Source organism: Paralichthys olivaceus, chromosome 10 (assembly GCF_024713975.1).
Source record: "Paralichthys olivaceus isolate ysfri-2021 chromosome 10, ASM2471397v2, whole genome shotgun sequence".
In the NCBI taxonomy this organism is placed as follows: domain Eukaryota; kingdom Metazoa; phylum Chordata; class Actinopteri; order Pleuronectiformes; family Paralichthyidae; genus Paralichthys; species Paralichthys olivaceus.
The window spans coordinates 21,448,976-21,464,117 of NC_091102.1; the positions used below are offsets into that span (position 1 = coordinate 21,448,976).

At 41.6% G+C, this 15,142-nt stretch overlaps 1 protein-coding gene across 2 annotated transcripts in view; it reads left to right on the forward strand.

Annotated features, from left to right (window-relative positions):
* LOC109637320 (inactive dipeptidyl peptidase 10) overlaps positions 1-15,142 on the forward strand; it is a 186,003-nt gene that overhangs the window by 74,114 nt on the left and 96,747 nt on the right. The window contains exon 1 of one of the 2 annotated variants that reach the window (XM_069533121.1): positions 6,652-6,963. The exons of the other annotated variant lie outside the window; for it this stretch is intronic. Coding sequence (XP_069389222.1) covers positions 6,907-6,963 — 57 coding nt within the window. The 5' untranslated portion in view covers positions 6,652-6,906. Of the gene's footprint in view, positions 1-6,651; positions 6,964-15,142 lie in introns of those variants that run through there. 2 annotated transcript variants of the gene reach the window in all.

Consider the following 15,142-nt stretch of genomic DNA (forward strand, 5'->3'; position numbering starts at 1 on the left):
AAATCAAGCAAAAATACTGAAAGAAAAAAAAGAGTACACGAAGAATACTCACTTGAAGAGTTTACTATTTATCAGGAATCCAAGGGAGATACCCCCTCTAGTCACAAGTGCTAGAATAGAATAGTTGCTGTAATTATGTGATGTGCTGAATGTGGAGTTGGTCCGGCTAAGCCACAGTGGCACACAGTGGAGTTTGGTCATGAAACTTTCATCAGCGGCCTGGTGGCGTGGAGTTCCTGAATGTCTGCACTAAATTGCCCCAGGGTCATAAATACTTTATCAGCAGCAGACACCTCAGCAAAACACTTCCCCGGGGCTCTCTGTCCCTCGCACTTTCTGTCGCCATACTCCTCTCTCACTTTCTCTCTCTGTCCTCGACTCAAATCGAATCACAAAATCACACATACACACACACACACACTCACCACAACTCTGCTAATTAGTTTAAAGTAAGCCAATTTACCCTGGAACTGCATTCTGTCACTACATTATAATTCACTAATACGTCATAGTCTCATATTTTGTGACTTGTGACTCTTCACTCTTGGAGTACCATGACCAATATCAAAAAAGTGCCAAAAGGGATTTTGTCACCTTTCTCTTGACAATTTTTTGAAGAAAAAGAGAGGAGCAAAAACCATCAATAATACTGAAGCAAAAGTCCAAACTCATATCTTTTAAAGCATCGTCTTTGATCTTGTGCCAGCAATTCAGCCTAGCCTGCTTAGCTTTAATGCCACTGCCTTTATTCTCACAGTGCAGTGCGTGGTGGTGTTTGAAGCATGACACCAAGAGTGGTATTCTTCTAAAGAACCTCAGCAGACCTTAAACAAGCTGGAGAACTAGCGCATTTCGAAAAGACAGAGAGCTCAATGTGAAGTGTGAAGAAATAACAGTCGGATCCTGCAGCAGTCCCTCTCTGAGTGTAAGTCGGCTGAATGAGTAGAATCCAGACGTGTCAGTGATTGATCAATCGTGAAATCACGTCACATACAGACTTTATCAGCTCACTTTTATATCTTACACTTTGAACTTTTTTTTTTACCGTAGGTTTTTCTTAGTTGTTGTTTTATACTTTCTTTAAACACACACACACGTATTGTTTGCATTTTGAGTTTGGCTAACAATATACATTCCAGTGTGCGTCCTTGTTTTGAGTTCTCATGGTACTTATACATATAAGTACAAAGTAAGAGGACAGAATATTCAGAATTTAGGGCAACAATTATGTGTCTAAGGGACTCAGAAATTAATCATTGGCTCAGTGTTTAAATTACTAAGTTGAATTAATACAATGAACAGTAATAATTATCCTAAATAACAATACAGACAGAAAGAGTGAATGTTTTGACACTGAAGGGGCATTATTCACATTCTAATTTATTTCAAATGTTTTACAAAAATGATGATGATGTGCAGTACAGACTCTACAGACACACAGGCAGATGTAAGGGAAACCAGTGGATGTAGTGCTGTGCGGTAACTCTCTGACACCACATCAGATATATACTACAGACAGTAGCACTCATGGATTTTCAGCCTCCTTGCTAGCATACTTGCCATGTTTGAAGTTCAGTGGATGGGGTATATTACTGTGTCCACACAACGTAGGTTTTGAGGAGAATTGATAAAACGCCAGAAATAGAAGAGACAAGGGACCATGAAAGACCAATCTAGTCATGAGCGACCTTTTATCTGACCCCTCTTCATATAGGCCCAAAATACTGTAACATAAAATACTGACACTGACATTTCTGATTGTTTGACTCTCATGCATTCATGTCTCAGTTTTTACATTTCATTTAGCTGATGCTTTTAGCCAAAGCAACTTGTGCATTTAACCATAATGGTACAAACCTAGAACGACAAGAATCATTTACGTTAGCTTTGAAAAAGCCAAATTACAAAGTGTTACATGTAAGTGCCATATATAAGTGTAGCTTTGCTCCTCACATGCAAATGTGCACCTACTTGTATCTCTACTGACTTAATGTGCCTACCTATATTACAAGACACGCTGTAGTGCCATCATGAGTCTTAGTGTCGTTGAAAAAACTCTGAAATCCCAGAACAGTCTCATCCACACATAGAAGGGACAGTTTTAAAGATGCTCGTGGAGGCTAAGCAGGCTGGATGCAACCTTTACCATACGATGACACAGTCCACTAAATGTTATCAGATATATTCATCATCTGGTCTCATCCCATGTGTGCATCACTCTCTTTCAGGCACACTCCATTAGTCTCTCTCAGAAAGTGGTGCACACAAGCACAGGTTAAGAGGAATTTATGCTAATGAGCTCCACTAATGCACTCAACACGCCCACAAAGAATAAAACCGTTTTTTTTCCTCCTTGCTTTTCACCTCAGATGCTTTGTCCGATCCAACACTTATGTTGACCTTTAAAGATGTCCACCCCATGCTGTACCCCATGCTGTATTTATTACACAGTGTTTACAATTATTTCACGTCTCTGGCATTCTGAAGGTAGAACAGGTCAAACACAAGATGTCAATATTTGAGCGTCAGTGTTTTGGGTGAGAGAGATGTTTTGACTGCCCTGAGTACCAATGTGAAGGTCTTTTGCTGGCATTTATCTCACTTCTGTGAAATATCTGACAGGGGATTTACTCTGTGATGTCACTGTGTGGCTGAGAGGGAAAATATATATGTTCTGCTTTCTGAAGAGCAAATGCCTTGTTGAACTCTTTGGTCAACATTAGGGGGACAGTAGTTTTGGTCATAGGATTCTTTTTGTTTTTCAGGGGATTTGCACTAAATCTTTCTATTAAGATTGCTCATGCAATGTGAGACAATGCTGTGGCCCTGTTTTGTGATTGTTTGGTGTTGAGAAGTTGACCGTGTGACTCTCCCTGAAGAGTGATTGTCCAATCATAGCTTCATACCTTGCTGTCAAATTTAGTATTAATGTAGATGTAGTTAGAACCACATTCAGAATTTAAAGGTGTGATTTGTGAGTTTTCTCTGCCATTGAACAGGGTTAAAGGCTCTGAGCCGGTGGTGGAGATGGTCACTTTTCAATAAATTCAGCCAACAATGCGTTGACAAGAAAACTGGTTGGAGAGCCTAGATGCTAAACCAGTTTGCACTCAGAAAGTGATCCAGTGTCCAGAAGGTTAGAATGCCAACTTCAGTAGAATCAGAGAAGTGATAGAAAATTAAACTTTCTATCACTGAAGACAAAACTTGGCAGCGTCTCCTCTAAACTGTTAAGTAAACAGTTCTTTACTGATGTACGTATAGGCCCTGTCCCAATTCTTCTCCCCTAGAGATAAAGTGACCTTCGCTGGGAGTGTCCCCCTCCAAACGGAGCCACAAGGGAGAGGGCTAGGAAATCTTCCAGAGGATTGGGACACCACTCGTGTGACCACTCATCACAAGCAAACCAACATTATTTCAGTGACAAACAATATAAACTAATGTTGTCATATTAACAAAAGCTCGTTTTCAGCGCGGGGCAGAAGTTGACAGGATGGACAGGACTTTTTCAAACGAACGTTACTCATTAATCTCACTCAGACTGTTTACATGCTTGTTTTGATGGCGTCAATAACAATTTTCCTGAAATGCTTGTAACAGCGATTAAGTTACATTTTCATTTGCTATTGGATTAAAATAAAATATTCTGCTGGATTTGAATAAAATGTCATGTTTTTTTATTTACTGCAAACACTACATGCTTGGTAATAATGCTAACTGCAGTTGTAACCTTCACGGCTGAAAGGGAGCATACAATATAGTTGACATTAACATCTATTCTATGTGGGTACATAAGGATAAATAAAGATGGACCTCACAGCTTCCAAAATTGGAGCCATAAACTCTTCAATGCCCGCTGGTGGCTGATTGCAGTACAGGCAGTCTAGCTCATGAACCCTGCTCCATGTTAGCAGATGGGGTATGGACAAAACCAAAAAATAGATACAAAATTCAAAGAACACATCAAATACATTTTTCAAAAAATGGTTACTGGCATTTTAGGTAGTTTTTATCACACTGATTTTGTTTTTAGTTATTTGATGCTATAAAAATAGGGTACAACTTCATCATTGACAGCTGGGACAGACTGGTCAGGCAGGACTTCGAAGCTGTGGCTCCACCCCTAGTTCCCTAATGATGTCATGAGAGCAAGATGGCTGATTCACTTAAGTGAGAGGAGATGGTACTCACACATCTTGATGTTTTAATGGCCCTAGCACATCCACCATTCAGCCCTCTCTCACTTTGTGGTCGAGGTTGCTCCTGGATGCTATCAGAGTTTATGCTAACATTAACAGCTCCCTGCTCCCTATTGGGTTTGTTGACATTTACAATTTTCCAACCGCAGCCAGTGTTACCCAAGATAACATTACAACCCATCCAGGTTATTTTTTCTGTTACCTTGAAAATCGAAAAACACAATATTAAAAAGTAACACGTATATGTCAACAAAGCATCTAAAGAAGGGCCCGTCATTCTAATGCAATGCAATATTTCTTATTTCCATAGATGACTTTTTAAGGATGATTTTTCGTTTAAACATGTGGTAGGTGTAAAAATGAAATAGTCTGCCTTTTACAACTTGAGGAGCTTGTGTTATGGATGAACCTAAAGCTGATACAATCTGCTTATTTCAGTTGGAAAAAAATGGTGACAATTGAGCAGTCAGGCATCTCTGTCACAGATCCTGATCCAAAATAGCAAGGACTTATTAAGAACAAAGAGTAAATCTTTCCAGACTGGCAGTGGGAGGTCACATGAGGTGGGAGAACTATGTACTATGTAATGTAATGTACTCACATTCATTGTATGTACCCATTGTATGTACCCATACTCAAGAGGCTTTAAAGAGGAGCTTTGGAAGAACAATACCACATCAGTAGACGTGCTGTATAGAGGGAAGTGGCTGTGTTAAGGAAATTATAGTGTCTGCTTCTCATAATGTTACAGCTGCAACAGCAGCACTGAGCAGTGCCGTGGGCCGACTTGGACCAACTTCAGCTCAAAGTGAATTGATTACCCTTGTCTACAAAATGAAGCACACTGATCGATTTGTGCCTTTATAATAATACAAGCAAGCTAGTTTTTCAATACTGTTATATTCCACTCCACTCCTGTCAGATGTAAACCCATCTCTCTTCTACAGGTGGCTGGTAAGAGGGGAAACTGAATGATTTTAGGAAAACAAGGTCAATCATACACTTTCACAGTTCACAGCTCAACCCAAGAGTAAGGCAGCGTGTGCCCCACCATCATCAAAACACTCTGTTATATACATAAGCTGTGGTTCAAGGTGTATTTATAGACTGGAGCTGGTTTAAATCAGTCATACCTGATAGGAATGCTTGAAGGGGATCTGTCAGAATGAAATTCTTCAGCAAGGGCAGTGCAGGTATGATTATAATATGAATATGCACCATTGTCTTCTACATCAGTGTCTCAGCTGAGTTTGTAATTACCATTGCACACAACTGCTTTGTCCCAAACTAGACTTCACACAATTCTCACCCTCCTATGTGCAGTAGTTGCAATGAAAAAGACATTATGGAGTATCGGAGAGAAAAAACGAAAAACATTTGCAGTCTGATTTGCTGAATGGTTTAAGTGGGCTCCCACCAGCTCTCACATAACCTGCTTACGTGTTTGTCAAACCTTTTTGTCAATTGGGTAAACTGCCTTAAGAAGTGGCTTGGGGCAACAGAATGAAATTATGGTGAGCTAAAAGCTATATCTGGCTCATTTACAGTATTTCACTTGATGACCAACGAGCACTGTCCCTATCAAATAAAATAAATGAAATAAGAAATACTTAAATATGAAGTAGCACAACAACTCAGGTACAGATTCAACACTAGTTACTGTGCATCAGTGGTCATGTATTGGTCAGTTATGTGTGTGAGTGTTTTGCCTCACAATCCTTGATGAAGTCTGATGCAGATATAAAATACAGATCCTAGTGTGGCAGAGGCAATAAAATACAGCAAACGTGGCTCTCGCAGGTTCACAGGTGTTATTCACTGCTCCAAAGACTGATGCAACTGCATTTTTGCCCCGTGCGTATGGAAGAACCCACAGCGAGCTGCGGGGAGCCACCTGAATATCCCTGTATTGACCACACCTCACCAAGTAAAAGCTCCTGTATCAGAAATCAACGCGGTCTGAGAGTGTGTCCGGTGTTAAAAACAGAGGAGGCAGAGTCGGTGCAGGCGCCGGACAGGCAGGATGAGTGTGCGGCTGGTTTCAGCACCGCGGACAGCTCCGGGCTCAGACTGGACTTCATGAGCGGAGCATCAGTGATGTGTTCTCACAGGGTCTGAACTCCACACTGTGGGTTCTGTTTGGAACCCCACCCCCTTCTCCTCCCCCTCCCTCTGTTACCCCCCCCCCACCCTCCAGCATGTCAGCATCCCTGAGAGGAGAGAGGTTGGAGACTAACCGAGCCCACTGCTCCCACCACACACCCCACTCAAACGTATACGAGAGAAGTGGTGGTAAAAGAGAAAACACATAACAAAACACTTTCTCGGTTGAACAACGTGCGTGTCTGAAACTCTCCTCCCTTTCCTGGAGGGTGGGGGGAGGTGGAGGATGGTGATGATGATGAGGAGGAGGAGGAGGAGGGTGCTGATGTGAACGCACAGGCTGCGTTGGCTCCTCGTCAGACGCTCTCCAAGACCTCGCAGACATTCATTCGTGACGGATCTGTCCCCCCCCCCCTCTCCTCCACTCGCTCCTCCACTCCTCCACTCCTCTTTAACATTCCGCATCTGACAAGACGCCTCTGCCGCCGCCGCTTCCTCCCGACTCCTCTCACTCAGAAAACAGGAATCTTGCAGTTTTTCTTCGGGATCCAACCAAGTTTTATCGTAGGAGGAGTTTCTTTATTTTATTCTTATTTTTTTTACAATGACAGCTACCAAGGAGCAGCCGAACCAGAGACAGAATCAACCGCAGCAGGATGAGGTGGGCAACTGGCTTTTCTTTTGACTTGATCTCCAAGTTTCCTGCACTTTATCCATGCACATTGCGCCAAACTCCATAGGATTGTGCAAGGTCAACTCACAACACCCGCCAGTAACACAGCGCTTTATATGATTTGAGTAAATGCCATCGGACAGCCAGCTCCGCTTACATCCATCAAGTGAAATGTATAAAAAATCGCATTCGTTGATTGGCTGCTCTGTCTGTGGATTCTCGTCTCCATCAGCATCGTTTCTGTGTTCAGATGATGATGCTGTGACTACAGTCAGGGAGGCTGATTGAAGTTGGTGATGCAAATGTTTAAGGAGCTCATTGTCAGCTGTTGAGACTGGGTCACAGAAATCTTTTAACGCCGTGGGCACATGCAGTCAGTGGCGGGGGAAGAGGAGGAGGAGGAAGACTGCGCATGGGGGCGCATTGTAATTCAGCCGCTGCCTCATGTCAGCTGCCCCCGACACCTTGAAAGAGAACAGTCGTGGAGGAAAAAAGCTCAATATGCGCATTTCCTTCTCCGTCACCCTCACTCTGACTTGGACCTGACACCCCCTAAAGCTCCATTTGGACTGCAGGGGTTAAGCGTTGACGTTTTTCACACCTTCCAGGCAGGGCAGCGCACTGCGATGAGAGCAGGGTCTTTGCTGGACTGGCGTGTGCAACTTCACATCCATATAGTTGTGTTTGTGCCAAGCTGCTGAGCCTCTATCACCATCAATTATTGATTTCTCCTGTGCAACTGTCTCAGTGTTCCTCCAGACAGGGCCAGCTCCAGCCAATCTGGTGCCTTATAGGTGAGATTAAGATATGCCCCCCCCCCCACCAGTTGGCTACTTTCCAGCGGCCAAAAATAGCCAAAAAGGAGCAGATTTCCAGATAACTAGCCACTGACTTGCGACAGATATTCTTCAGAATGAAGGGTAAACACATCATCATCCTTGCTACACAGCTAGCTTGCTACAAGTGAAACATACACAAAACAGCCTTTTAATTGACAACACCTCTCTATATTAGTCTTTCTTTTCCCTCCTCATCTTTTCTTCCTCCTCAACCTTGAGCCCCCAAAGCCTTTGAAGAATAAAATAATAATAATAATTTGAGTTATGATTAAAATCATTAGTCATATGTCCGGCAACACTTACAATATGTAAATGGTGAATGGTCTGTGTATAGATACAGTATATAGCACTTTTTGTGCTTGATGACAACTCAGAGCACTTGACATTACAGTCTTACATCCACCCATTCATACAGTGCATCTTTGTGCAGCACGTTTTATGCCGTGGTCTTGGGTTTAGTGTTTATTCTATTATCACATACTATTATGTGTTGTCATTGTCAGCTGAATGGTCAGGGGCCGCAGTATTTTTACAAATGTAATTAAACAGTGTTTTTATTGCCATGATTAACCCCTGACATTCTGTGTTGATACGTCTCAAGCCGCTGCCTTCAGGCACATGTCACCTCTGCGGAGCCAGTGAGCTTTTCTATTAGGCCAGTGATGCAAATTTCATCTTCCACTGTGGGTCTTCCTCTGAGAGATTGCCAAATATATTTCGGGTGCTCTTAATTGAATTCTGCCATGTAGCCCTATTATTCTAAGAATTCAAAACCTCAGCCTCCTAATTGAGTTTCTGTGCCTGAAATATGAGAAGTCCTCTTGAGATGTGGTTGAAATATGAAAGCTCACAGAGTTCAACACTCTCTCCTCTATATTGAAAGCTCAGTGGAAACTACTCCATGTTGTTGGTTTCATTTGAGGAAATAATGAAAATAAAATAATTTACATAACATAAAGCCAGATGAGTAAATTGCAGTACACCGACTGTACACAGTCAAAAAGCTTTGATGCATTTTCGATCACTTTGTGTTAGGCAGTCGGTTATTGCGTAAGGTTTGCGCAGGCTGGCATTACTTTTGCAAAGGAGGCTGAGAGTGGTGCTTTAGCAGAGCCAGTGCTATTGCTGTCCCAGGCTGCATCAACCCACAGTCTGTATACATAGCTCCTTGGCACGCTCTTAACCGGGTTGCTCTACATGAAAATTGCATGACCGTGCAAAGGGAGTTAAAAAAGGGGAAAATACAGAGGCATCTTTAAATAACAGTTAGAGGAGAAAACAGAGTCGTGAGCTGTTCTAGGATCTGCATTGTGCAGGATCAGTCATACTCTTTATCTATTGTGTTTACTTTAGCCACAGTTAAGTCCATTGTTGATGTGTTGGAAGCCTTTTTTCTTTGTGGTGTATTTAGAGTGGCAAGAAAGTACACAGCAACTGTTTGGAAGTGTAAGGCACTATAACATAGGAGATGGAAGATTTGTAGTATTTTTGTCAAGTTGGATTTAGTGTGTCTAACTACTCTGTTTTGCATCAGGACTTATACATGAAAAAAAACTGTTTTTCATAGTGGTGATTTTTGTGAGTATGCACAGGAGTAATGATTAAAGTGACCTAACTAACCTAGTTTTCCATGTGTTTATTTGTGGTATATTGTAAGGTGTGCTTGGGTGTCTACAAAGGTGAAGTGAAATAAAATGTCTAATAATTATTATAATTACAATACATTTATATTATTATTTGTAATAGTATTATTATAGTATATAATACATTATCATTATTATCATTATATTACATCAAAGCAAATCAGTGAGAATTTATCATTTATCAGTAGTTGCCTTTATCTCACTCTCAAAATCTTTCATTAGCTTATATAGATATGTTCTATACCAGAATAATGGTATTAAAAAATGAAATAATATTTGAAGTTAATAGTTGCATCTAGTTTTTTTAAAATAAAATGAAAGATTTTATTACTAAAGATGTCAGTGTATGATACGTCATCAGAAGGCAGACCTTTAAATAGACAATAATACCTAAATGATTTGTTAGTGAAACTGTCAGCACTTAAGGGCCTACAACAGCCTGACAACATAAATATCACCAAGCTTCTCTAAAACCAACTGTTACAAATGGAATGGAATTCCTCAAAATCCCTCAAACAACAACTTTATATGAGTATAACACATTTCAAAACAACCAGTTCTTTTGTGGGTAATGTAGCTCCAGGTTCTGTCAAGATAGAAACATGCAAATACATGCAAATACATTTTGATATTTTTCTTAACAGTCATAACTATGAGATTGTTATTAAAGTGCCATTCTTAAATATCATACTCTGTACTCTAAATAGATGCATTCATCATAACCAATAATAACTACTGCAACTGAACTATTTTCAGCATTAACATTGGAAGACATATTGGGATTGCTATAACAGCATGTAGGGAGGCGTTACAACCAGAGTCAACGAGCGCAGTAGCACAAGTGCTGGCTCAGGAACTGATGCACAAGTTAGTTCACTTATAGATAGTGAGTGAAACGGTTTGACTCAAATGAATGCAACACGTTAGGTTTGGTGGCCTTGTGGTGCAGTGGTCTGCGCTGTCGGCTCAGGGCCCGGAGTTGCTGGGTTTGAATTCACCAGATTGAGGGTTTCGGTGGTAACATGCAGCACACATGCCTGCGTGGACTGTTGCTTGTTTGGGTCCAAAGAAAAACAGGTTAGCAGAAATGGAAAGTTGCCTGCCTAAAAGGTTTTCTCCCCACTGCATATATATCTGCCTCGTGACAGACATGGTGCCACTCAGGGTAAATGGACGTTTTTGTTTTTTTTTGAAACATGGGAACATTGATAGTAATAAAACAGAGACTGTAACAGGTGAAAACATTCTGCTGATGTGACATCACCGCCCAGACTTCATCCTAGATGTGAATAATCGTAACCTTTCCTGCCTTTCTTCATATACATAAAGTGAATATGTAATTGAGGAAGCCAGTGCTGAATGGGCGCGCTGGAGCACTCTTGGCAGTGAAACTATACAGTGGGGCCAAGCTCTCTCTTGTTCTACTGAAAGAAAAGCCTAAGAACAAACAGACTCATTTGACATTGGCCTGGTCTCAAGCTGAGTCACTGGCTCCTGTAAGCACAGACATAATATACGCTGACTGAAAGTCTGACCTATGCGAGTGACCCTGTGGCCAGCACAGGCTCTCTGCACTCAGCGGGGTGTATAGACTTACCACCTGCCCTGGCACAGTTTCCTCCTTCACTTTGTTAATGGAACTGTTGTCTGTGCTTGCGACAAAAGCCAAGTGTTAGGAGAAAGGGCTACCTACCTTACTGTGAGTAAGAGTGGTTTCACACACTGTGATCCCCTGGCCCAGGAAACTATAATTCACACTAATGGAGAAAATGTTCAGGGCACTGCTGCTCCTTCACAATGGCCTCAGAGAGAAATTAGAAAGAAAGGGATGAGCACAGGAGGGAGATGAAATAAGAGAAAGAAGAGGTAGTGAGAGGTGAGAGATAGAGCAATTAAAAGGAACAACTTGAGGGGAGAAACAAGTAAGGGGAAGAAATGTAAGCAAAGGAAAGGACAGGAAAAGTGTGTAAAAAGGTAAAATAGAAAGGAAAGTATGAGGCTGTTAATGAGTGACTGAGGAGGAGGATGATAGAGAGGATGACATATTGAGAAGAGGTGTGAAGGTGAGGATGGGGTTGAATAGTTCACAGGTAGTGTCAAGTAAAATGCAGATTTTCATGAACACAGGTTTTTGCAGCCTTGTCAATACGAAGTCACTGAAGTGACTCATGAACATGATTATTGAAGAGAATCATCTTAATCATCCACTTCTCAGTCTGAAAGGTTTGAGTTCAATGTTAGTTTTATTTCCCCCTGAAAGGTTTTAGTTCCCTCTAAAATGTTTTTCTAAAATGGTTCACACTAAATGGTTTTAGGTCACACTAAATGGTTATAGTTCACTCTGAACACTCTCTAAAGCTCAGTTCCCACTACATCATTTTCCAGTTGATTTGATGGGCTCACTAACACATTGCAGAATTGTACTAGATTTCTAGCAGGCCAAATATCAGCCAATCGTGTAGTGGTGAGGTGCCCCCTAACTTTTTTCTTTGAGACTAGATTAGATTCATTATTGTCATTGCACATGTCACAAGCACAAAGCAACAAAATGCAGTGCTCCTATATGCAAAGTTCAATTGCAATTAATTAATAGTAGGCTAAGTTTGAATATGAGCCACACAAAATACAAAGTGTGTAATAAGCAAATATAAAGTTGTTTTTCCTGAATTATTCACAAGTGATTACAATGTTATCAGGGAAGTAAACAGTAGTTACTTCGATTAGTTATTACTATCTAACTGTAGTTTCACTGAAGAGCAGGATGATCAGTTGGACTGTTGTGTCTGTGATTACATGTAGTTTGGAGACCATTAAGGGATTTTCTCCTGGTGAAAGACTGTGTGACCTTCTAGTGTGTGTTGTGTGACTCACATCAACTGCAAGACCCCCGATCCCCGACCCCCCAGTCTTTTATTGTGACCTGCACCATGACTTTGAAAGTTGTGTAGTCTAAAGTTGGCATTAGCAGCGTTTCATGTTCTGCACCACATGGGACTGCATTGTACTGTTTGATCTGTTTTAATATTAGATTCCGTGTTGTGTCTTAGGTCAACACTTGTAATGACCCTACTGTTGAAGTTGATGTGACAAGAGGACGTGGATCATCTGTTTAATGATGCTGGGAGTTGTCCGTTCTCCGTGGGTAGCTGTCTGATCATTCAAATAATATTATTTTGAGGGAGGGGAAATAAAGGGCATGAAAAGACATCAAAGAAAATAATTGATATAATATTGCTATATTAAAAACTGCCTTTATGAAAGAGGTTCGTTGCAAATACTGAAGCAGCCATTTTGAATTCAGGATGTGTCTTTGTATGAATGTACTGTAAGGTCATCCTAATAAATGTTCAGCCCACATCTGCACTCATCTCCTCCTGAATACTGAGGATGTTCACAGAGAGGTGCATTTTGAAAATATCACAAAATGAGCTTACTCACAGTGTGCTCAGGGGCCAGAGGACACAGGTTTTGTTTCACATTGTTCCATTTGACAACTGGATATAAATCTGGAATATTTAGTTTGTTTCTTTTCTTTAACATCTACTTTTGCCCTCTGATTAAGCATTGCTCAAAGGCAGATGGCTGTTAAAGCTGCAGTCAGGTTTTAGGAAAAGCAACTTCCTCCCCCCTTTTGAGCTGAGCTCCTGAACTGTCTCCAAAGCCCCTCCCTGCATATCTCCAGTACAAGTGTAGGATATTAACCACAACAACCAGAGCAAACAAAATAAAGATGGCTTGGGCATTTCTCAGTGACATTTCTTCAGCAACTTTGCAAATGCAATAACACAACGCTAACCACCAGTAACAGTGTTAATCGAAGACAAGCTAAAGTTAAAGCAGTAACATGAGATCTGCTGCTAGCTGGAAGGTGAAGCAAACATGTGGCTATCTCCTGCTACACAGTTAACCCCTACAGTAACACTAAGATGTGCAGGCACGCACTTGCACACAGATATCAGGATAAACCCACAGACACTCCTTCTGGCTCTGATTGGTGATTTAGTTAGCATTGGATTCTTCCCAATTACAATTGTGGAGCCAGAGGAGTCAGATTCTTTCCAAGAAGACCTGCCTTATTTACTGTCTTATCACGGTGACAGTTTGAGAAAATATGACCAAAATGTTGCTGTCCCAAATGTTCCAGCCTGTGAAGTGATTCACACTTTCGACCTTCCAGTCATAAGCTTTCCTCCGTATCCTGAGGCGGCCGGTGCCCCGAATTAACCGACGCCGACACATGTTCTATCCTCAAAAGGATTAAAAGGCAATTACAAATTCTGAGTCATCAATTGTGACCCAGGCAAGCGACAGACTGCCGTAAAACCTGAGATAACAGGTATTAGTAAGGAGAAGGAACATTCAGACCTTGTGTGTGTGTGAGAGATAACGGGGCTGCGTGTAAGCACATGTGTATATGTAGGAAAAAAACACAGCTCATGTATGTTAATCCCCTCAGATTTGATGTTTTCAGGAGTAACTACCAGTTCTCCTCTACACAGCCAACTTCGTTTTGAGATTTTAGTCAATTTGGGCTTGGTGTAGTTGTACTTTTTTATTTCTCAATAGTCTAAAAAAATGAATACAAAATTTAACCTTGCTTCAGGCAATTTTCTCCAGCAAAAAAACCTCAGATCTAATAGAGACGCCATGTATATAGCCTGGCTGCCTGTAACTGGTGCTGGGTCCATGGACCCATCTTGTTTCTCAGTGAACCACATAATTGTCTCCTGCATAATCTCCTTCTTGTTTATCAGCTGATATAAAGACAAAGGCGACCTGCTGTGGTAAATATTAGCCGACAGTGTGCAGTCTATGTAAGCTGGACTCAATGTGCAGAACATCATTTCACTGAGTGAATACTTGACAACAGAGAGTGCTGTTAGTAAGAATACAAACGGTCTTAGAAAAAGGTCCGCTCCTCATCCACAAAGGTATCTAGAGTTAGTCAGAGTGGCTGCACGGCTCAGAGGCAGTGTACTGATGGGGATGTGGCTGACAGACTGAGAGCAACTGAGCACAGGTTCATTTCAGGTAGGCAGGCAGCCTCGGGACGGCAGCCGGGCCGAGAAAGTCAGGAAATACTGCGGAGTTAGGAGAGAAGACTGGTTGGTTCGGTGGTGTTGGCGAGACATGCAGGAGATCAGGCGACAGAGCTGCAGTCAGAGAAAGTGGACACACATGCAGGCAAAGGTCCATAATTCCAACTGTTTACTGTGGTAATGATGTAAGACGTTTTCCTGGACTGATGGGTATTTTTTCACAGGTGCACACTGTCACAAGTTGCTGGCATCAACACGCAAACACTAAATGTTAAATATAAACCATGAATTCTGTCCGATTATACTTTTTATGTGTTAGTTAACTTCCTGTTTTCGATGCCACCAGCACAGTTTCCCCAGAGATAATTTTCAGTTGACTCCATGAATGTTGTTCTCATTAACATTGACATGGTGGCTCCTGCCAGGCCTTTATTCCCTGACTAGTTCATCAGCTGAGCCCCGATGAAGTGAGTGTTTCTGGCAAACAACGTTTTCTGCTCTTTCAGGACTTATAGTAAGCACTGAGGGCAGGCAGGGATCGATTCCACTCCCCAGGGTAGATAATCAACGGCTCATCTGAAGGGCAGTGATATTGATAGCACTCTGCAGATAGACTGATAGACCACCACATCTGTCTGTCTGTGTA